General features: G+C 37.3%; 1 protein-coding gene across 1 annotated transcript in view; it reads left to right on the top strand.

Moving 5' to 3' along the window:
• Nucleotides 1-23,215, top strand: part of MAN1A2 (mannosidase alpha class 1A member 2) — a 255,679-nt gene that overhangs the window by 83,714 nt on the left and 148,750 nt on the right. Inside the window, exon 3 of the mRNA XM_069090237.1 lies at nucleotides 14,583-14,679. Coding sequence (XP_068946338.1) covers nucleotides 14,583-14,679 — 97 coding nt within the window. The remainder of the gene's footprint in view (nucleotides 1-14,582; nucleotides 14,680-23,215) is intronic.

Below are 23,215 nucleotides of genomic sequence, written 5' to 3'. Positions count from 1 at the left end.
TTGAAAAGAAGATTATAACCAATAGAATGAATAACAAGGAAGAAAAAACAAAACAAAATGAAGAAGAGAGAGCAAGTAGTTTGCTTCAGTGTGCATTCAGACTCTAATTATTTCTCTGGATGTGGATAGCCTTTTCCATTATGAGTCCTTTGGAGTTGTCTTATAACCTTGCATTGCTGAGATGAACTCAGTCTGTCAAAGTCAGTCATCACAGATATGATGTGTCTGTAAATTGTATACAATGTTCTCCTGGTTCTGCTCACTCAGTGTCAGTTTATGTAAGTCTCTCCAGGTTATTATGACATCTGTCTGCTCTTCATTTCTTATAGCACAACAGTATTTCATTACATTTATATACCACAACTTGTTTAGCCATTCCCTAATTGATGGGTATCCCCTTGATTTCAAGTTCTTTTGCCACCACAAAAAAAAGCTGCTATAAATATTTTTGTACATATAGGTCCTTTTCCCATTTGTATGATCTCTTTGGGTTACAGCCCTAGAAGTGTTATTGCTGGGTCAAAGGGTATGCACACTAGGGGCGGCCAGGTAGCACAGCAAGTAAGAGCACCGGCTCCAGTGTTGAGAAGACCTGGAGATCGAATCCTGGGCTCAGACATTTAGCACCCACCCAGAAACACCTGGCCGTGTAACCTTCAGCAAGTTACTTAACCCCAATTGCTTAGGGGCGGCCAGGTGGCTCAGCGAGTAAGAGCATCGGCTCCAGTGTTGGGACGGCCTGGAGATCGAATCCCGGGCTCAGACACTCAGCACCACACCCAGAAATAACTGGCCGTGTAACCTTGAGCAAATTACTTAACCCCGATTGCTTAAAAAAAAAAAAAAAAGGGTATGCACACTTTTATAGCCCTTTGGGCTCCAAATTGCTCTCCAGAATGGTTAGATCAATTCACAGCTCGACCAGCAATGCATTAGTGTTTCAGTTTCCCCACATCTTCTCCAACATTTATCATTTTCCTGTTTTTTCATATTAGCCAATGTTAGCGATGAGATGTGTGGTACCTAAGAGTTGTTTTTATTTGCATCTCTCTGATCAATAGTGATTTAGAGCATTTTTTCATATGTTTGTAAATGCCTTTAATTTTTTCCTTTGAAAACTATCTTTTCATATCTTTTGACCATTTATCATTTGGGGAATGACTTGCATTTTTATGAATTTGACTCAGTTCTCTGTATATTTTAGAAATGAGACCTTTGTCAGAGACACTGGTTGTAAAAATTCTTTCCCAATTTTCCGCTTCCCTCCTAATCTTGGTTAATTGGCTTTGTTTGTACAAAACCTTTTCAATTAATGTAAATCAAATCCATTTTGCTTTTCATAATGTTCTCTCTCTCTTGTTTTGTCACAATTCCTCCCTTCTCCATGAATCTGACAGGTAAACTATTCCTTGTTCTCCCAGATTGCGTACAGTGTCCACTTTTATATTTACATCGTGTACCCATTTAGACTTTATTTTGGTATACGGTGTTAGACATTGGTCTACACCCGGTCTCTGCCACATATACACACTTAGTGTTTTTTCGCCAGCCAAGTCAGTCAGTATTTATGAAGCATTTCCAAGATGCCAGACGCTGTATTGATTGTGCAAAGAAGGGTAAAAACAAGCTCAGTAATAATAGTAATAACAAGTAATATATATAAATAAAACACTTTAAAGTTTGCAAAGTATTTTACATGTTATCCCATTTGATATGGACTCTATGACCATTTGTTGTATTAGAAACTAAAGCTAATAAAGTTTAGAAAAAGGAGAAAAGGGAAGGGAATAAGCATTTATATAGTGCCTGCTATGTGCCAAGCACTGTGCTAAGTGCTTTTTTTTGCAAATATCATATAATTATTTAAATATTTGTTAATTAAAAAGAACAAATTCATTGTGTTAGCATAAATAACAGATTATTTGTGAAAAATAGCTGTTTTCCAAATGGTAATTATAGTGAGAAAAGTGACATTCTTCTACATATTTTTGCACATCTCTTTAATGGCTTAAGACACCTAAATTCTCACCTGCTTCTGCATTCAGTCTTGTGATTCATTGTTTTGGTATGAAGAAAACCTGGTCTCACAGATCAAAGAAATTATTGTTTTTCTATTATATTAATAACCAGTTAGTAAATTGGGATCCAGGCTTTTCTTTTTCTATTTCCTCATTTAGGACTCTGCCTCTCTTGGTCAGTTAGTCGGTGTCTGAAGGACTGTAGCAGCAAGCACCCTAGCATACCCCGAATGGCTGCTAGCATAGGTTCTTTGATCTGCTTTTCTAAAGGAAAGCAACTCAAAAAGGGTCGACAATCTTAGTTTAATCAAACATATATCATTTACCTAGTTCAGGGGAAAAAGTCAGCACCCTGAACTTCAGAGAATACAAACAGAAGTTACAAGCAGACAAAAATACAAAGAAAATAATACAATTCAGCAGACCAACAGACAGGGCTTCTAGCTGTCTGACCATTACATCCATACCTAGTTAGTTACCAGAGAGAGAAACACCAACATCTGGGTTTTCAAAGCTGGGGGGCTCAATGGCTGCCTAGAGTTCTCGTCTGGTCAAATCACACAATGCTTCACAAAGTGAGCCTCAAAGCAAAACCTCGCATCAGAGGTATATATACCCTTCTCCAGGGTCAGAGAACATCAACCCTCTGACCCACTTGACTACAAAGTAACAAAAGTTGTGCCTTCCTGAAAAAGAAGCCTCCTTCCACAGGCCCCAGGTGAGCGCATGCCACCTATTAGGGGCAGAGTTTATTTTCAGATCAAGAAAGGTCCTCAAATAAGGGGCAGGGAAGATCTTCAAATTCCTATTACCATTATAAGGATAAGACTGATAGATGAGATTGCTCAAATCACTACTTAGTGAATCCCAATTTGCTTTCCTATATATCTCTGCAGGGTTAAATTAGAAGCTTCCCAAATATCCCTTCTAGTTCTAAATCCTATGTCATTAACTCTACACAGATTAAAGCTTAATTTGTGTATTATCTAGCATTCTTTGCACACTGCTGTCTATGAAGAAAACCTGGTCTTTTCCACCCTGTTTTAGGGATTTTTTTCAGTTATTCAGTCTGTGGTGAATAGAAGCTAGAATGGTAATTTGAAAAAAGTGTTGGCCTCAAAAGTCAGAAGGCCCTAGTTCTTGCCAATTACTTTACCATTAGCTAGCTGTGTAACCTTAGAGTAACCATTTATCTAAGATGAACAATTTCCTCATATCTAAGATGAAGAATTTGGATGAAGTGATCTAAGGTCTGTCTCTTCCAGTATTAATACCCTGTGACTATTGGATGACAGAATTTAGCATCATGTAGCATCATGTATGAACTTCCCAAAGTTTGTGACTCTGAATTCACTAACATAATATTGTTTGTTGGTGTTTTGTCATAATTACCAACAAAATTCATTGACTATCTCTTTTTTTGTAAATTATTTAGCTAGGTATCAGCTTTGAAGGAGTGTTCTCATGGTGTACTGCACAGCTATGTACTTGATTTTTTTTCTTTTTAATTTTTTTATTGATATTTGGATGATGACACTGATATCATGCTCTTCATATTTAGAGCTAAAATTTAGAGCTGAGAGGGATTTCTAATATGTTGGTGACAGCATTGAGGTCTATAAAGTCATTGCAGTCTAGAATAATTAATTTAAAAAGATGAAATGTAAAAGACCTAAGAGTTTCTATAATGTATTTGATATAAGTTTTGGACATTTTAAAAGAACTGAAACAGACATTTATGTGGAGCATTGTGTTTGTTTCAGGTCATCATTTTTTAGGAGGGATATTGATGAACCTGAGTGCATTTAGAGAAGAACAGCTGGGAGAGTAAGGAGATTTGAAACTGTGAGGTTTGAGATTCTGTTGAACAAAATGCAAGTATTTAGCTTGATGAAGAGGAGACTGGGGGAAGCATGACTTTGATCTTCTAGTGTTTGGAAGGTGGCTGTAAGGAAGTAGATTTAGTCATACCATCTGGCTTTAGATGACAGTTGGGATAAATTGGTCAGAGTTAAAGAGAAACAGATTATGGCACAGCTTAAATAAGGGGGTGCTTCCCACGAATTCTGAAATACATTCTGTCTCCCTTCCTCCTTCCCTCTCCTAAAAATTTATAGATTCTCCCCTGATTCTGTAAGAGGTTTCTTATAACTAAGTAAAACTATATAGTGACTTCATCTGAAAGTGTATTCAGTATTCCACATCTTTAGCCACACTCATTCTCTATTATAATTAACAAATATTTTAATAATAGAAATTAAATTGATAAATTTAAAAATTAATAATTTTCTTCCCCTCCCACCCCATAGGAAAAAAGGGGGAAAAAACACCCAAATTTGTTAAAACAAATAAATACAGTCAAGCAAAACCAATTGTGTTATTGGCTGTCTACAAAAATATATGTCTCATTGTGGGGTGGGGTGACCATTGGGTATGGGATTATGCTGTGGATCCAGGCTGGCCAGAAGTTACATATATAATTCTGGACTTTGTAAACCCTCATCCCTCCACTCCCCCATCTTCCCTCCCCCATCTTTTGTATGGGTATCTGGGGTTGAAGGAGAAGTGAGGATGACTAGCTGTTGTCTCACCCTGTCCAAGGTTTGTCAAAAGAAAAAGTCAAGAGCTGGAGTTTGATTGCTGTATCATAGATTGCATTTTGAGTAAGTGACATCCTCTGAATATGGATGATGTTTACACAATCCAGGGAAGTAGCATCCCTGACTCCTGGGCCTACAGGACGAGGAGGACCTCTGAAAATGGAACTAGGGGAAGTTTGTCTCTGTCAGCATCAACCAGGCCCACCATGAAGCCCCCACTGTGAGGGGGAGATTTTTTTTATCACCATTTCAGGCTTTTTTGCTGTGAGGATACACCTGGATCATGTGAAGTCCTGAAGCAGCTTAGAAGACCTTTGTCAGAATCGGTTGAGACTGGATATTTATTTTTAGGTGCACATCCTGGAGCTACTGGTGCGAGGGCAGTTCCTGACCATCTCACCTGAAGAACTGAGTCTGGTTGCAGGAGCACCATCCAGAGTGGGGCAACAAGTAGTGACTGAGGATTTAGAGCAAGAGCTTTATGAGCCTCCACCTGCTGAGAAGAGATTTTGGAGGAGTCAGCCCTTGTGGGCACACTGCAGTCCCTTGTGTTCAGCCCTTGTGGGCTTGGAGGCCCAGCTCAAGTGTGAGTCACCAGAACTCCACTTCTAACCAGAAGGAGCTCTGCTTGGTCTGAGCTCCACTGAATAGTGACTGATTACCAGAAATCTCAGTATGCTTATTAGCCCAGCCTCAGATACTGTCCCTTCTACTTCCCTCAGCTACTTTCCTATGCACTCCCAAAAGTCCTTCCTGAAGTCCTCCCAAAGCCTTCCTTAATAGAGGGCGGGACTTTTCAGCTCATTCTGCTTTCCATTGGGAGCTCTGCTTGGTCTGAACTACATGGAACAGACTTTTCTAGCTTCCTTTTGTGTGTTGTGGTCCCTAAATTGTAAACTCCTTGGGGTGAGGGACTGTCTTTCTTTTTCTTATTTATATTCTTAGTGTTTAGCACAGCACCTGACACATAGTAGGAGTTGAGTAAATGTTTATTGAATTGAAAATTATGTTCTCTAAATCATTGCTTGTCTATCAGGAGATAGATAATAGGTTTCATTATCTGTCTTCTGGAATCATGTATGATAATTATATTGTTGATTATAGTTCTTACAGCTTTCAGAGTTGTCTTTGCAGTGTTGTTGTATAAATTGCTCTCCCGGTTCTCATTTTATTCTTCCTTCATTAGTTTATAAAAGTCTTCAAAATTGTTCATTCTTATAATATATATGTTAAAATATAAATTGTTCTTCTGGTTCTGCCACTTCACTCTGTCACTCATATAAGTCTTTCCATGGCTCTTTGAGCTCATCTATTTCATTACTTCTTATAGTACAATAATTGGTTACATACATGTATATGGGTGCATATATACACATGTGTACGTGCAGACACACACCATAGTATTATATCACATTCATGCACTACAACTTATTAACCATTCCAAGAACTGCTATAAATATTTTTGTACATATATAACCTTTTTCTTTTGGAGGATGGGGGTGGGGGTTATAGTGCTAGTCGTGGTATAGCTGGGTTCAAGGGGCATGAATTGTTAGTAGCTTTATTGTGTGTGTAGAATTCCTGAATGCCTTTTGAAATAGTAGTATCTATTCACATCAATGTGCACTAAGCTCAAGAAGGCCTTTGGGAAAGCCTCTTGCAGAAGGTAGGCCTTTAGGTGAGATTGGGAGGAATCCATAGAAGCCAGAAGACAGAGATAAGTAGGGAGAGAGTTCCAGGCATGGGCACAGCCTGTGAAAATGCCTGGAGTTGGAAGATAGAGTGTTGTATGTGAGGAACATGAAGGAGGTTAGTGTCATTGAATCACAGAATAAGTATGTTAAGGCAGGAGGAAGGTATAAAAAGATTGGAAAGGTAAGGGGCCCAGGTTGTGATGGCCTTTAAAAGTTGAACCAGCGGACTTTATAGTTAATCTTGGAGGTAATAAGAAAGCCTCTGGAATTTATTGACTGTGTGTGTGTGTGTGTGTGTGTGTGTGTGTGTGTGTGTGTGTGTGTGTGTGTGAGACAGAGACAGACTTGTGCTTTAGAAGATCAGCTTCACAGCTGACTTGGATGATTATCTACAGTGGGAAGAGACTTGGCGGGGAGACCAATGTTGTAATAATCCGGGTGGTTATGTGGTGATGCACCATGGTCGTGGCAGTAGAGGCAATAAACTAGCATATGTGAGAGATGTTTGAAGGCAGAAACAGCAGGACTTGGCAGCAGATTGGACATGGGAGTGGGAGAGAATGAGGAGTCAAGGATGACACTTAGGTTGTGAGCCTGGGTGACTTGGAAGGATGGTGGTCCCCTGAAGAGGAATAAGCAGTAAAGAAGAGGGGAAGGTTCGGGAGGGAAGACAGTGGTTCCGTTTTGTATATGTTAAGTTTACAATGTTTACAAGACATTCATTTTGAGATGTCCAGTAGGTAATTGGAGATTGGAGGTCATGAAAAAGTCAGGGTTGGACAAAGAGAACTGAAAATCATTATCAGAGAGGTGATAAATGAATATCCTGTTCCTTCTAACTCTTTGGGATTGCTTTACCCACTCCTCAACTAATTTGTCCTAACTCTAGCCTACAGTCATTTCACCTCTCTCTGTTTTCACTATTGGATTCAACTATCTTCTGTTCAAAGTCCTGAGCTATAGTTAACCAGTTCAACTTTTCTTCTTCCTTTGAGAAGTTCCTTGCCCCCTTGTCTGTCACTGCCTTTCCAAACTCCTGGGCCAGGATTATTCCCGTAGTCCTCCTTTCTCCTTGTCAAGGCTGGACAGTTAGGTCTGAGAGTCATCTACATAGAAATGATAATTGAATCCATGGGAACTGATGTCATCACCAAGGGAAATAAGCATAGAGCTGGAAGAGAAGATGGCCTCGGACTGAGCCTTGGTGGGATGCTCAGGCATGACATTGGTGAATATGCAGCAGAGGGCACTGAGAAGGAGCTGACAGGTGGAAGAAAGAACTAGGAAGGATAGTGCCATGGAAACCTAGACAGAAGAATGGATCAAGGCAAAGAAAGTGTATGGTAGTGTTCAAGTCAAAGGGATGAGAACTGAGAAAAGGGAATTAGATTATTGGTAAAGTCTTAAATCTGTGACGGCCAATCTGACAGTCTGGAAGATCCACAGATGTATTTGGGGTCAAATATAATGTTGAATGATTTGATAATTGTTTATATCAGAATGGAAACAATTTCTTATTTCATATTCCGTAATATAAAAAAGTGGATTTATTATGTATAATTAAGTTAGTGATGTTTTTAAGGGGAAAATTCAGTATAGGCTAAGTGTTTACATTAATTTTATTGATCAAGACTTATTTTACAAGAACAGCTGAAAAAATCAATGGAATAGGTAAGACCTGTATTAGGGTGAATTCATAGAACTTAATAATGTTTTTCATTTGAATAACTTTAGAATCATAGCTGTGAGGGACTACAGAAAACAGCTAGCTAGCTCAGAGCAATATAGAACAAATGTGTGTGTCTGCCCTGAGTCTTCCCTTCAGGATAAACATTCTCAATTCATCCAGTCTTCTTAGGGTATGGACTCAAGGGCCTGTCTCCTTTCTGACCATCTTCCTCTTTATAACTCTCCAGCTCTTTGTTGTCCTTCCTAAAATGTGATGCCCTGAATCAATCAATCCAGAGACATTTATTAAACAGTTCCTAAGAGCCAGGCTCTGTGCCAGGCTCTAGGGAGAATGGAGCACAAAATTGCAGATGTGATTTGACAAGGACAAGTACAGAACGATCACCTCTTTATTCTCCAAGGCAGTTCCTCTCTTAATGCAGCCTAAGGTTGTATTAATGCTTTGGACTGCTAAATGACAGTTAATTCATGTTGAGCTAGCAGTCCACTAAATGGCAAGTGCTTTGTTCCTATTAACTGCTCCCTAACCCTGCCCCCTCCCAGCTCACTCTTGTCCTCACCCCACCCTTAAAACCCCCCCTCCATTTTGTATTTGTGAAGTTGGTTTTAAGACTTGACATTTATTTCTGTTCCATTATTTCATGTTTGTGTCTGAACTCAGTCATCTTTATGCTGTCAGTCTCTCCTCCTATGAAGGCATTCACCTGTTAATGGGTCCTATAAATGGTGAAGAAGTGGTATTTTACATTTATCCTTACAGAATGTTTTATTTTTGAATTTGGCTCATTGGTTTATTCACACCACCCACCCACTCACTTAATAATAGTATTTTACAATTACATGTAAAGATAGTTTTCAGCATTTACTTTTATAAGATTTTGAGTTCCAGATTTTTTCTCCCTCTCCCCTCTGCAAGACGGCAAGCAATTTGATATAGGCCATACATGTACAATCACATTAAACATATTTCATGTTTAATGTGTCATTAGTCATGTTTTGAAAGAAGACTCAGACCAAAAGGGAAAAAAAAACCATGAGACAGAAGAAACAAAAAAAAGTAAAAATAGTGTGCTTTGCTCTGCCTTCAGACTCCATAGTGCTTCCTCTGAATGTGGAGTAGTATTTTCTATCATGAGTCATTTGTAATTGTCTTAGATCATTGTATTGCGGAGAAGAGCTAAGTCTATCATAGTTGATCGTTGCACAATGTTGCTGTTACTGTGTACAATGTTCTCTGGATTCTGCTCATTTCACTCAGCACCAGTTCATGTAAATCTTTTCAGGTTTTTCTGAAATCTGCCTACTCATCACCCCCCCCCCCCAAAAAAAAAAAAAAAAACCAACCAAACAAAAAAGAATTAATTAATTTTTTGTTTTCAATATTCCTGCCATAAGATTTTGAGTTCTACATTTCCCCTCCTCCATTACCCCTTCCCCAAGACAATGTGCAGTCTCATATAGGCTCAATAGATTCATTCATATTAGACATTTTCACATTAATCATTTTATGAAGAAGGATTAAAACCAATGAGAGGAACCATGAGAAAGAAGAAACAAAAAAAAAGAGAGCAAATAGTCTTCTTCAATCTGGATGTAGATAGTATGTTTCATCATGAATCTTTTGGAGTTGTCTTAGACCCTTGCATTGCTAACAGCTAAGTGGTAGTCATTGCACAATGTTGCTGTTACTGTGTACAGTGTTCTCTCCTGGTTCTGCTCACTTTACTTCACATCAGTTCATGGCTTTCCATCTTTTCCTGAAGTCCATCTGCTCATTGTTTCTTATGGAACAGTAGTATTCCATTACATTCACATACTACAACTTGTTCAGCCATTCCCCAATTGTTGGACATCCCTTCAATTTCCAATTCTTAGCCACCACAAAAAGAGCTGCTATAAATATTTTTGTATATGTGGGTCCTTTTCCCATTTTTATAATCTCTTTGGGATATAGCCCTAGAAGTGGTATTGCTGGGTCAAAGGGTATGGACAGTTTTATGGCCCTTTGGGCATAGTTCCAAATTGCACTCCAGAATGGTTGGATCAGTTCCCTATTCCAATAGTGCATTAGTGTCTCAGTTTTTCTACATCTTCTGCAACATTTATCATTTTCCTTTTCTGTTACATTAGCCAGTCTGATAGGTATGAGGTGGTACTTAAGAGTTGTTTTAATTTGCATTTCTCTAGTCAATAGTGATTTAGAGCATTTTTTTTTTCTATTCATCTTTTGACCATTTATCAATTGGGGAATGACTTGTATTCTTATAAATTTGATTTGGTCCTCTGTATATTTTGGAAATGAGGCCTTTATCAGAAACATTGGCTTTTAAAATTGTTTCCCAGCTTTCTGCTTTTCTTCTAATCTACATTGCTTTGTCCTGGGATCCCTAGACAGTCATGTAACTTCTTAGCTATTCCTCTTAGCTTTGAGTCAACTGCAGATTCATGAATATGCTATCTATGCCTTTATTCAAACCCTTTGTTCAATAGCTCGGGACCAAGGATGGAACACTAGGACATTCCAGAGTTTTGCTGAAATACTGCTTCAGCGTACTGCCTCTGTGATATTTATTCCATGGTCTGTAAGTCTTGTAACTATAAAAATAGGAAATGAGGTTGGCTTGCCATGACTAGTTTTGATGAACGTTGTTTGGGTCATTGATTACTGTTTTTCACTTAATATTGCTCATGATAGGGATAGTTATCTCTTTAATTATACATTAAACAAATTCACCAGGAATTGTTTACAAGAAGCTTGTTGTTGTATACTGCATTGGTTCCCAAAGTGGGCCATGGGGGCACTGGAATGATTCAGGGAAGCGGTATAGTTTTTTTTAACAGATTAAAGTAGATTTGGGGGGGGAGGAGCCCTAAGTAATTTTTTTTTTTCAAAGGGGGCAGGAGGCCAAATAAGTTTGGGAGACTCATAGTTTGTATACTCAACTTGCTTTTCCTATTTTTCTTTTATGGAGGCATTTTGGATTAAATGACTTGCCCAGGATCACACAGCTAGTAAGTGTCTGAGGCTAGATTTGAGCTAAGGAAGTTGAGCTTCCAGTCTAGCACTGTGTTCACTGTGCTACTTAACTATCTGAATCCTAATAATAGTTAACATTTAACACTTTAACGCATGCAAAACACTTTATTATTTGGCTTTGAGGGCTTGTGATTAGCCCTGGGGCACATAGCTCTAAGTGACTGAGGCAGGATTTGAAATTGATTTGACTGTAATGCTAGCACTCTTTGTACCCCACCCACCTAGCTGCTCTACTCTGACTAGGAATGCTGCAGATTGGAACTAGTTAATCTCAGCTCGGCCTACCAGTTAAAACTTCTTCTCTTGAAGTAGGCCCCTCTCCCCCCCCCACACACACTTTCTCTGCCCAGCATCTTAGCAGACAATCTTCACTTATAGTGTTCCTGAGAAAATGGAAGCCATTCATCTCAGACCTCTTCTGAAAATAAGTTCCTTTTGCTACATCCCCAAACTTCTTGACATCCCCTATTCTCTTCTTCTTTACTCTGGGAAGATGTATGATGAAGGATGGGTCCCCTCTCTTTGCCAAGGTTAGCTCCCCACCCCCATTTCTATATCCTCTCCTTTTTTTATACCAGATTGTCCTTGTAATCGTTTTCTTTTTCTCAAATTTTCATTTATTCCGTATATGTTGATTTCTTAAACTATTTGCTCATATCTCTTCCCTTACATAGCCAAACTCCTTGAAAAAGGTGTCTGCTCTCCTTGTCGCCACTTCCTGTCTTCCCATTGCAGTTTGGCTTCTTAACTCCTCCCTCAAAAAAAAAAATACTCAGGGCAGCTAGATGGCACAAGGAATAGAGTACAGGTCCTGGAGTCAGGAGGACCTGAGTTCCAATTCAGCCTTAGATACTTACTAGCTGTGTGACCTTGGGCAAGTCACTTAACCCCAATTGCCCTGTCTTCCCCTTCTCCAAAAAGAAAAAAAAATACTCAGAACTCCTCCCTCAAAAAGAAAATACTCAGTGATTTGAGAACTGTCAAATCTGATTACTTTTTCTTAAGCATTTGGCACTGATAATGACCAGTTCCTTTTGGATACTCTCTTGTTTCTCTTGGTACCTGCCATGTTTACTTCCTAAACTCTCATCTAGACTATTACAGTAGCTTGATTATCTCTGTTGCTGCCAAATTGATATTCTTAAAATAAAGGCCTGACTTTGTTAATCATAAATCCCTTCCTAAAAACTTATCCTTCCTGGTTCTTGGATCAAAAATCTATGTAGGATTAAGCCCTTTGTTATCTGACTGAAACCTCTCAGTCCAGGCTTGTTATTCTCCTCCACACACTAAATTCTGGCCAGATTGACTATGAAAGACTTAGCTACTCTGATTAAGAATGATCTAAGACAATTCTGAAAGGACTCATGATGAAAAAGTCTATTTGCTTCTAGAGAGAGAACTAACTAATGATCTCTAAGAGTAGATTGAAGTATACTTTTTCACTGTTTTCCTTCTCTTCCCCCTTTTAGGGGGCAACATGATGGAATTATGTTTTGCATGACAATTGATATTGTTTGCCTTCTCAATGGGTAGAGGAGAAGCCAGAAGGAGGGAGGGAATTTATTTATTTTTGCTTTATGTAGAGGGAAAGGTAGGGCAGTTGGGGTTAAGTGACTTTCCCAGGGTCACACAGCTAGTAAGTGTTAAGTGTCTGAAGCTGTATCTGGGTCCTCATGACTCCAGGGCTGGTACTCTATTCACTGCGCCACCTAGCCACCCCAGGACGGAGAGAATTTAAAACTCAAAAATTTTAAAAATGGTTGTCATAAATAAGTAAATAATAAAAAACGTATTCCATTTTTGAAATGAAGCTTCCAACTTTAATATCTTTCTAGAATTATCTGATTTTGTTAACTTCCTGCATATCTGCCGCATCTTTTGGGTAATATTCTTCTTCCTTAGAATATTTTTTTTTTGCACTGTTTAGACTCAAAATTCGTAACTCTTAAGAGGTACTCATCCTTGAGCGGTTTTGTACTCCTGTTTTGAAATCATAAAATACTACCTGTCTTTTCTAAACTCTTTAATATCTATTTTGAAATACTGGGTTTTTCAGACTGTGCTGTTTCCCTTCTTTAATGTATATTTTAAGATTTAGTGTTCATTTTATCTCAAAGTTTTTATCATTTTTACTGTAGCACCTAATTATTTTTTGTTATTCACAGTTATAGAATAATAGCTTTGCTGATTCCTTTGCTTTTTGTAGAGTGAAATTATCAGTAAGACTAGTCAAAAATTTATTTGTTGCTCTGCAACTATTGCAGAGAAAAGGACTCAGTAGATACTGGATAATTGAAGTTTCCAATTGATATTATGTTGTGCTTCTTTATCAGGGCTTGTGATTCATTTGTGTTTGTGATTCATTTTTATTTCTCCCTTTCCAAGGTGAGTCACATAGGATAAGAAGTCACGGATGGTCTGTGGTCTGCATGTTTGGTGGGAAAACTATTATTGATGAGATTATTGAGCCATAGAAGTATTGAAACAGTTGGGCCTCAGAGATAAAGCTTTAGGAATCATCTGCATGGAGTTGGTACTGGAAAGTGTAGAAATGGACATGATGTCCAGTTTAGTCTCAACAAATATTTATTAATTACCTACTCTTTGGCGAGCTCTGTGCTAGGCCTTCCATATGAAGTTTGGAAAAGAGAAAATTCTGGTTTTCTTAGGACTTTCTATTGAATGGAAAGACAAGACATAAGAATAGATATGTATCATACACAGTATTACATAAAAGTGCATTGAAGTGGTACAAAGTAAAGTGTTGGGGGAGGTTTCCTATGGTGGATGGGAGACATGATTGTTACTAGGGGAAAAAAAGGATCAGGAAAGACTTCACAGAGTTGAAGGAGTTTGAGTTGGACTTTAATGGTTGGATAGGAGCTGAATAGGCAAAATGAGGGAGAGAGGAATATACTCCAGATGCAGGAACCCATGTATGCAAAAGCTTGAAGGCTAGAAAGGGTGAGTCATTTTGGGAGTCAGAGAATAGTCCATTTTGCCTGGAGGGTAGAGTTCATGGAGTAGAACAGTATGAAATAAAACTAGATGTAGGATAGTGAAATCTAGAGATCACAAAATAAATCTAAACAAGATACTGGAAAAATAATGTATTACAATGTATGCTTTCTTGATGGCAGGTTATATCATCTTCATATATAAAACATAACATTATAACTAAATTTATTTTATAAGGATACATTTTGAGTAGTATTATATGTAGTTTGGATATTGAGATATGTAGCCCGAGTGATAAGTGAATTAAAATTCTAGTCCATTATGATGGTATACCCTTTAATTGGCATACTTTGAAAATGGATTGTGTAGAATTCTCTATGTTGTTCTTTCCAATGATGAACAACTTTGACTTATGGGAGTTTTGTTTAGCATCATACTTTTAACTGATAACACCGCAATAGATTAAACTGAAATAGGACATAAAAATTAAGGAAAAAGAAATACAATTTCCAGGTTACAAACCTTGTAGAAAAAATGTGCTGTGAATATCTAGAGTGATGTATTAAAATTTTTGTCTCTTCAGATGATGAAACATGCCTGGAGTAATTATAGGAAATATGGCTGGGGACACAATGAGCTCAAACCCATTGCTATGAAAGGACATTCCACTAATATATTTGGTAAGTTGATTTTGTCAAATTGTAATATTTCAGTTTTTAACCTAGATCCTTAAAAATTAAAGTTATCTTAGCTGTATTGTGCTGTAGTTCAAAATCACTGTACTTATTTTTATGAAGAGTCCTATAGTTATGGGCATTGTGTAATACATAAGTATTTAGAGATTTTTTTTTTGGAGTGGGAAGGGCAGAGCAATTGGGGCCAAGTGACTTGCACAAGGTCACACAGCTACTAAGTGTTAAGTGTCTGAGGTCAGATTTGAACTCAAGTTCTCCTGACTCCAGGATGGGTTCTCTATTCATTGAGCCACCTAGCCACCCCAATACATAAGTAAATAATTGTACTAAATGTCTTGTGGGAGGCAGGTTATTTGTTGAATTACTATTGCTAAAATGTTTCATTTTTCTCTTATAATAAAAATCAGCATAAGAGGTTGATACTTAGCCTTGTCTTATATTTAAGTGTTGTGAAATCTTTGAGTATTCGTTTGTTTTTTCTGTTCTGGATAGAGCTTTTGTTGTGAGAAACGTTAAAAGAGCTGATGCATGAGTCAGTTCCAGAGTCTTCTGAGAAATTCTCTTGTTGTCTTTGAAGAGAAAGTGAGGTCAGGGGAGATTTGTCTTAAGTATCTCATGCACTTAACAGAGCTGAATCAAATGTAATGAAGTGAAATTCACAATGACTTCAATTCATTTCATTTAATCTGCAGGGTCTGCCCTTTTTTCCTTAACTTAGAGCTCAGAACCCTGAAGGGAGTAAACTGATCCTTCCAGGTGTCTTCTAGAAGTTTAGGGACCCCATACTATCTAGTGGACTCTTGGAGTCAGAAGACCTGAGTTTTACACTTGGCTCTGATGTTTCCTAGAGATGTAACTTTTATCAGTTTTTGTAACTCCTTTGAAACTTCTGTAAAGTAGTGATAACATTCATGATATTTACCCCAGAGAATTGCTTTTAGGAGCACATGGACTCATACATGTGAAAGCACTATGTATTATATAAATCACTGTTCTGAACTAAGCCTCTACTGGAACCTTTAGTCTCCTTTGCACTCCTGTTGTAATTAGAAAAGCCAGATCCCTTGAGCACTGGCCACACAGAGCCAATCTTTGAACTTTTCCTTAGAAATTCCTTGAAATTCTTGTGAAATCTGGGACTGTGTCCTTTAAAGATATCTTTTCCTTAAACTAATATTTTGTGATTAGTAGAACAAAACACCCTCCGTAAATCTTGTGTATTTAGAACTCCAAATGTGGTTTCATTTGGGTTAATCAGAATGTGGTGAGGTTGTTAACAATAAATTTTTTTGTACACATGCACACACACTGATACATGTATGTGTGAATGTTTATACACATGTATACACAAGTGTGTTTGTGATCTGTAGATAGGTAACTCTAAGGAGGTTGATGGGGACTTAAAATGGGGAGCTATATGATGCTATGTTGAATGGGAATTGTGAATAAACACAGAATAAACAGGAAATTGTCCATTCAGAAATTAGGTAGGAGAAGAAATAATTTTTGAGCATAACAAGAATAATGAAGCTTTATTAAAAAAAAAGGAGCAATAAAGTTTTAGTGTATGGCCTCCAAAGGCTAAAAAAGTAAAAAGAGGAGCTGTCTAGGGACTCTTTCCCTAGAAAGATTGAAGTTAGTTCAGGATTTGGGTGTTTGGAATGGTTTCTATTTAGGATGGAAGGGTAAACTTGAATGTAAAGGGCTTTTGTTTCAACAGTGATGAAGGGAGCCTGGCATGATTCAGACCTCGGATTGGAGTTTAAAAGTAACTAGAATTGACAGTAAAAGTCTGGTTTTTAAATTTTATTTTTGGTGAACTCACAAACTTAATTAAGTTAGCTTAAAGCAATGTACTTGTAACTTAGCTGATAAAAGTTTATATTATACCCCAAGATTCTTTTTATGTTGTAATAGTTTGTATACTTAAGACAGTTGACATTTTATTATCAACGTTTGGGGAAGAGAACCATGTGCTGCAGAAAAAGTGACCCATGAACATGGCCCAGGGGACATGATAGGTCTTTGAAGAAGAGCAACTTTCTTGTGGCAGCTTGAAAGCTATCCACAGAGGGGTAAAACTGGGTTTTATAGTGAGGTCCATCTTTCAGAGTGATTAGCTTTTGACTAACTGCAGATTGTCAGGGTCTGCTGAAGGAAACGATAAACAGTGAAAGCAGTGCAGCGCCTCAGAATCCTGTAAGTAATGCTAATATGTACTTAGTACTCTGATTCAAGCTGCAGTTATCCAAGAAAAATGTGAGTTCTTTGTTGTTGTGTTTATCCTTCGTTCTTGACAAGGACCATGACATCAGGGAAATGATGACATGACTTGCAGTTGACTTGGATTTAAGTGAGGGAGGGCTGTGCAGGGTCACCAGCCTCATTTTCACCTCCAGAATCATCTGGGTCCAGTGGCCAGAATTTCATTGGGGCAGTTGGAGATGGCCCAGGATACACTGGGAGACCCTGGCCCTTGTTCATTAAAGGTATACAGAAGTATAATAAAAAATAGATTCTATTTGTTTTTTATTTCTGTTGGAGCAGTGTAGTATATTAATTGTAAATTCCATATGGAATATAGATTGCACTATAATTATAATATAAAGCATCGCTGTTGCAAAACCTCTCTGTCTCTCTAGTTTCTCTTCTTGTTTGTATACCACTTCTAGATTAATTTCCCCATAATGCTGTTTTCCTCATAATACCCTTTTGCTCAGAAGCCTTCCTGTTATCTTCCAGTTAAAGTATAAGTCCAGCAGTATGTTTAAAAAAAATAACAACAAAAAAACTTGTGCCAGGCTACTTTTTCAGCTTTCTCTTATAGGTAGAAACATCATGAATAGCCTTTCTCAACTACAGTGATTTCTTCAACATTTTCCTAAATATGCCATCCTCACACCACTTAGCCTGAAATGTTTCCCTCTCCTTATTTCTTAATCACATCTTTTTTTTTTTTTTTTTTTTTTTTTGCCTTTTGGGGGGCAGTTGTGGTTAAGTGATTTGCCCAAGGACACACAGCTAGTTTTTTGTGTTAAGTGTCTGAGGTCGGATTTGTACTCACATCCTCCTGACTCCAGGGCCGGTGCTCTGCTCACTGTACCACCTAGCTGCCCCCTTTAATCACATCTTATTAACTCTTCAAGGCTAGTTCAGATTGATCTCTTTCTTGAAGCTGCCTTTGATTACTTTGTATTCCCATGGCACTTACCTGTGCTGTTTTACATTTAAAATAATAACTTCTTAGGCATTATTTTATCTTTCATATATGTATATATAGGTCTTCTCAATTAATTTTATAATCTCATCAGCGATAGAGAATGTCATAATTGTTTATATTTTCTTTATTATTTCTTACAGTATTATACACATAGTATCTATGTAACACAGTGGATAAAGAGAGCCAGGTTTAGAGTCAGGATGACTTTGTGTTGGTACACAAACTTTTAAATTTACGTAATCAAAATTTTGTAGCAGTTAGGTGACACGATAGATACAGTATTGGGCCTGGAGTGAGGAAGAATCCTTTTCCTGAGTATAGATTTGGCCTTAGACACTTCTAGCTGCGTGATTCTGGGCAAGTCACTTAACTCTGTGTATCACTTGCCTCATTTGTAAAATGAGCTGAAGAACATGGCAAACCATTTCGGTATCTTTTGCAAGAAATACCCAAGTGGGATCACAAAGAGTTGAACACAACTAAAAATGACTGAACAACAAAATCAAAATTTTCTATTTTAATTTCTGTGAATGTCTCTGATTCTTGCTTTGGTCATCCATATATCTGACTGTGTATCTGAGAGGTCATTTCTTCCATGCTTTTCTAAGTTGTTAATGATGACACCCTTTATTTCTAAGCCTTGTACCCTTTTGCACCTTGTCCTTGGTATATGATGTGAAATGTTGGTCTATACACAGTTTCTACCAGACAAGTTTTTGTCAAATAGTGCATTCTTGCTCCAATGGTGAGGATCTTTGGATTTAGCAAATACTAGTTTACTATGCTTTTTTGCCTCTATATATTGTGTACCTAATCAGTTACATTGATGAGTTGTTCTGTATCCTAGCTAATGCCAAATTGTTTGATGATTGTGACATTATAGTATAGTTTGAGATTTGATACTATTATGCCCTCTTCTCACTTTTTTTTCACAGTTCCTTTGATATTTTTGACCTTTTTTCCCTCCAGATGAGCTTTTTAAAATATTTTTTCTAGCTCTATAAAATATTCCTTTGTAATTTGATTGGTATGATGCTGAGTCTGTAAAATAATTTAAATAGTTTTGTCAATTTTATTGTATTGACTCACCTGCGAGTAATTTGTTCTCCAGTTATTTCTATCCATCTTTATTATGTAGAGAGTTTCGTAACTGTGTTCATGTAGTTCTTGTCTGTTTCTTGGTAGGTAGATTCCCAAGAGTTTTATACTATCAGTAATTATTTTCAATGGAATTTTGCTTTCTCTTTTTTTCTGCTGGATTTTGTTGGTAATGTACAGGAATGCTGGTGATTTGTGTGTGTTTAGTTTACATCCTGCAGCTTCATTGAGCTATTGTTTGTTAGTTTTTTTGTTGCTTCTCTGTGGTTTTCTCTAGTGTTTGTAACAGTAATGGGTATTGTATCTCGTTTTTCATTAAACTTCAAATTTTCCCTAGGTATGGACTCCTTTCTTGTGACTTATACATATGCCAATATCTTCTCCATCTTTAAAAAATCCTCAGTGGAAGAGGATTCTGGGAAGATGACTAAGTCAGAAAATTCATAGCTCTCAAGATTTCCCCCCAAAGAAGAGATAAAATAGTGCTTCAGGGCAAACAGAGTTTGTAAAGTTATAAAAATAAATAAGGGGCAGAACTAGGGTCCTCCTGGGACAGTTGATGAAGAGCTGAAGAAAAATCCCAGGATGAGGTTTGGTCCCTCTGCCGAGTAAATACCTTTAGACTAGGGATTACTTAACCAGTAAGCTGCAAGCCTTGGGGTTAGCTGGTTTGGGAGGCTGCCTTGGGCCCCAACCACAGGAACTTTAACCCAATGAGGGGAGTTGAGTATTTAAGCCTGGGAAAATCAAGGCAACCTCTACTGACAAAGAACACCAGACCCAGCTGTTCTGTGGGGATGCAGTCAGATAAAAAGGAGCCAGCAGACTCCTGCTGAGTGCTGAAGCAGTGCAGGTGGGAACACAGCTGGCTGTGGGCAGTTACTGGAGACTGGAGGTCTTGGTTTGGGATCAGGGTCACAGGAGAACTGAAGAAGGATCTGAGGCCAGAAGCTCCATCATCCTCCATAGCCCAGGACTAGAGGTGGTTACAAAAATTTGAACTCTTCCCCCTTCCCACTCCCCCACTCCAAAATTGCACAGACAGAGGAGAAAGAATCCAATCATAGAGAGCTACTTTGGGAATAGAGAAGACTGGGTTTGTCTTCAGAGGAAGATAGTAAAGCAAAGAAACCCTCTTCTACCCCAAAGAGTAATGTCAAATGGTCACCTCTCCAAATAGAATTCATAGAAGAACTTAAAAAAGACTTTAAAAATCAAATGAGAGAGATTGAGGAAAACCTTAAAAAAAAAATCCAAGAAAAAGAAGGACATTATGAGAAGAAAGTCAGTCAATTAGAAAAGGAGAACCAGAATCTTAAGGAAGAAAGTGACTCCTTGAAAATCAGAATTGGGCAAAGGGAAGCCAGTGAAGTCATAAGAAACCAAGAAATAATAAAAGAAAATATAAATTTATGAATGAAAAAATTGAAGAGAATGTGAAACATCTCATAAGAAAAACAACTGTTCTAGAGAACAGATGAAAAGAAAAGAATAATTGAGCTCTCTGAAAGCTATGATCAAAAAAAGAATCTTGACACAATAATACAAGAAATAATTAAAGCATTAGAACAAGAGGGGAAAGTAGAAAGAGAAAAAATCCACTGTTCACCACCTAAAAGAAAGTCTACAAGGAAAACCACAGGAATAATTTAGTCAAATTCTGCACCCCCAGGTAAAGGATAAAATATTACAAGCAATAAGAAAAAAAGCCATTTACATGTGACAGTGCCATAATTAGAATCACCCAAGACCTAGCAGTGGCAACATCAAAAGACAGCAGATCTTGGAACACTACATATTGAAGAGCAAAAGAACTGGACTTCTGACCAAAAAGCATATTCAGCTAAGCTAAGCAGCTTAATCGTGAATGGGAAAAAAAAAAAGACATTCAACAAATTGTCAGTCAGACTTTTAGGACTTTGGGAAGATTTGACATATAAGAGTCAAGAGAAATATAAGGTACATACTAAAGACTAATTTACTTGCAAGGGACTCAATAAGGACAAGCTATTTACTTTTTATGTATGTAAAATGTAAAGCATGTATGTCTTGTTATTAATAATTGGGTAGTTTGTAAGAAAGATAGGGGTAAACCTGAGCATGATATGAGTTCAAAAAGTTCAGGAACGAGGTAAAAAGAGTAATTAATTATCCTATATAAATGAGATAGGAGAGGAAGAAAAGATACCATGGAATTAGATTTTTTTTGTGGGGAGGAGGACTGGTACTTTCATTGGGAATGGGTTTAAGAGGGAACAATATGTAATTATCTAGAAGAGTAAAAGTGTTCTAAAATTAGAAAGAAATAAAATCCTGAGGGGACAGGATTAGGGGGGATTCTTTAAAGGGGAGGGTAAGGGAATAGGTTAAAGGTAGATTTAGAAGGGTCTTTAGTTAATGGGAGGATAAGGGAGGCATCCTTGGTAGGATAAGAGGGGGATGGTTAGTGAGGAGGGTGAGGGAATAGGCCAAAGGGGTATACAAAAGTGTGCTTAGATTTAGAATGGGAGGATAAGAGGGATCTTGGGGAGAGAGGTGGTAAGTTAAGTAATAGGATAGTAGGGTAGGGGGATGAATTCAAGTTCAGAGGGATAGGAAATAAGAGATATACACAAACAAAAACAAAGATTAGGAGTAGAATCTGTTAGGGAAAGTGTATGTTTATATATGTGTATGTATATAATTATATCTATATAGAAATATATCCACACTTAATTGTAGCTTGAGGGGCAAGGGGGAAGGAAGGGAGCAAATAAGAACAAAGTAAAAAGTATACAGCACAGAACAAAAGAACCTACAAGGAAGCAAAGAAAAGAATTTTTAACACATGTGCAGTATTTAATATATAGGCTTTCTTGAAATGGAAATTTATTGGTTACATATTTTTAATCCTCATGTTCTGCTGTATATGAGATGTTTTTCTTTTCTCATTTTATATTTAAGTTTTAATATTTAAGTTTATGATATTTCTTTTTCTTTCAAGAAAATGTCTAAAAGAAAAAAAAATCCTCACTTGACATCCCTCCTTTTTCCAGTATCTTTCATGTCCTTTTCATACACAGAGGATACCTTTTTCCCCCTTGTTATTGTAAACAATTTAATGTATTTTGGGAATTGCTCTTTGGAATTTTGATAGAAATCGCTGGTAAATCATCTGATCCTGGAGGTTTTTTTTTCCCCTTTTGGAAATTCATTTGTAGCTTGTTCATTTTCTTTTTCTGATAGTTAATTAAATAACAACATTTTTCTTTTATTAAATAAATTTGTATATTTTATAAGTGAGTATTTTTTTTCCTCTGACTTATTTGTTAACATTCATTGTACAGAATAGTTTCAGATGATTTTCTTTAATGTTCTGCATCCTCTTTAATTTTTGGTACAAAAATCAAATATCTTTACTCCTATTGGTTCATCTATTATTGGATTTTAATAATTGCTGTTCTTGTGTTTAGGTTTTAAAAATTTGTTAGTTTCCAGATTGTTGTTGTTTTAAACTATAAACTTACATCATTTATCTATCTCTTCTTTTGATGATGGATGGTGTTAGAGGTGTAAATTTTCCCCTGAGGACTCTTTAGATTTCACCCAGCCAGTTTTGGTGTGTTGTCACATTGTGATAGTCATTTTCATTGATGAAAATATCTGTTGTTTTCCATGGTTTGTTCTTCTCAACCAATCTTGAGGATTGTTATTTAGTCTCCAATTAATTTTTTATCCTTTTTTCAGTGAGCAAAGTCACATTTTTATTTTTATTACAGTGTGATCAGTAAAGACTGTTTAATATTTATGCCTTTCTACATGTTTGAGGATTTTATGCCCAAATACATGGCCAAATTTTGTAAAGTTACCATACACAACTGAGAAAATGTGTGTGTGTGTGTGTATATATATCCCCTTCTCTCTCTTATAAAGCCATTAGCCTGGTGCAGGCTCTCATCTCACCCTTAGACTACTGCAGTAGTGTTTTGGATACTCTCTGTGCTTCAAATCCCTTCCCCCTCCAATTCATCCATAAATCATTTGCCCAGATACCTTTTTTTTTTTTCTTTTTGGAGGGGAGAAGGTAGGGCGATTGGGGTTAAGCGACTTGCTCAAGGTCACATGGCTAGTTTTTGTGTTAAGTTTCTGAGGCTGGATTTGAACTCAGGTCTTCTTGACTCCAGGGCCATTGCTCTATTCATTATGTCACCTAGCTGCCCCTAA

This window comes from Petaurus breviceps, unplaced genomic scaffold, assembly GCF_028583685.1.
Source record: "Petaurus breviceps papuanus isolate PSGF00001 unplaced genomic scaffold, PetGlider_PUasm1.0 186, whole genome shotgun sequence".
NCBI lineage: Eukaryota > Metazoa > Chordata > Mammalia > Diprotodontia > Petauridae > Petaurus > Petaurus breviceps.
This window is presented reverse-complemented; position numbering and strand designations above follow the sequence as displayed.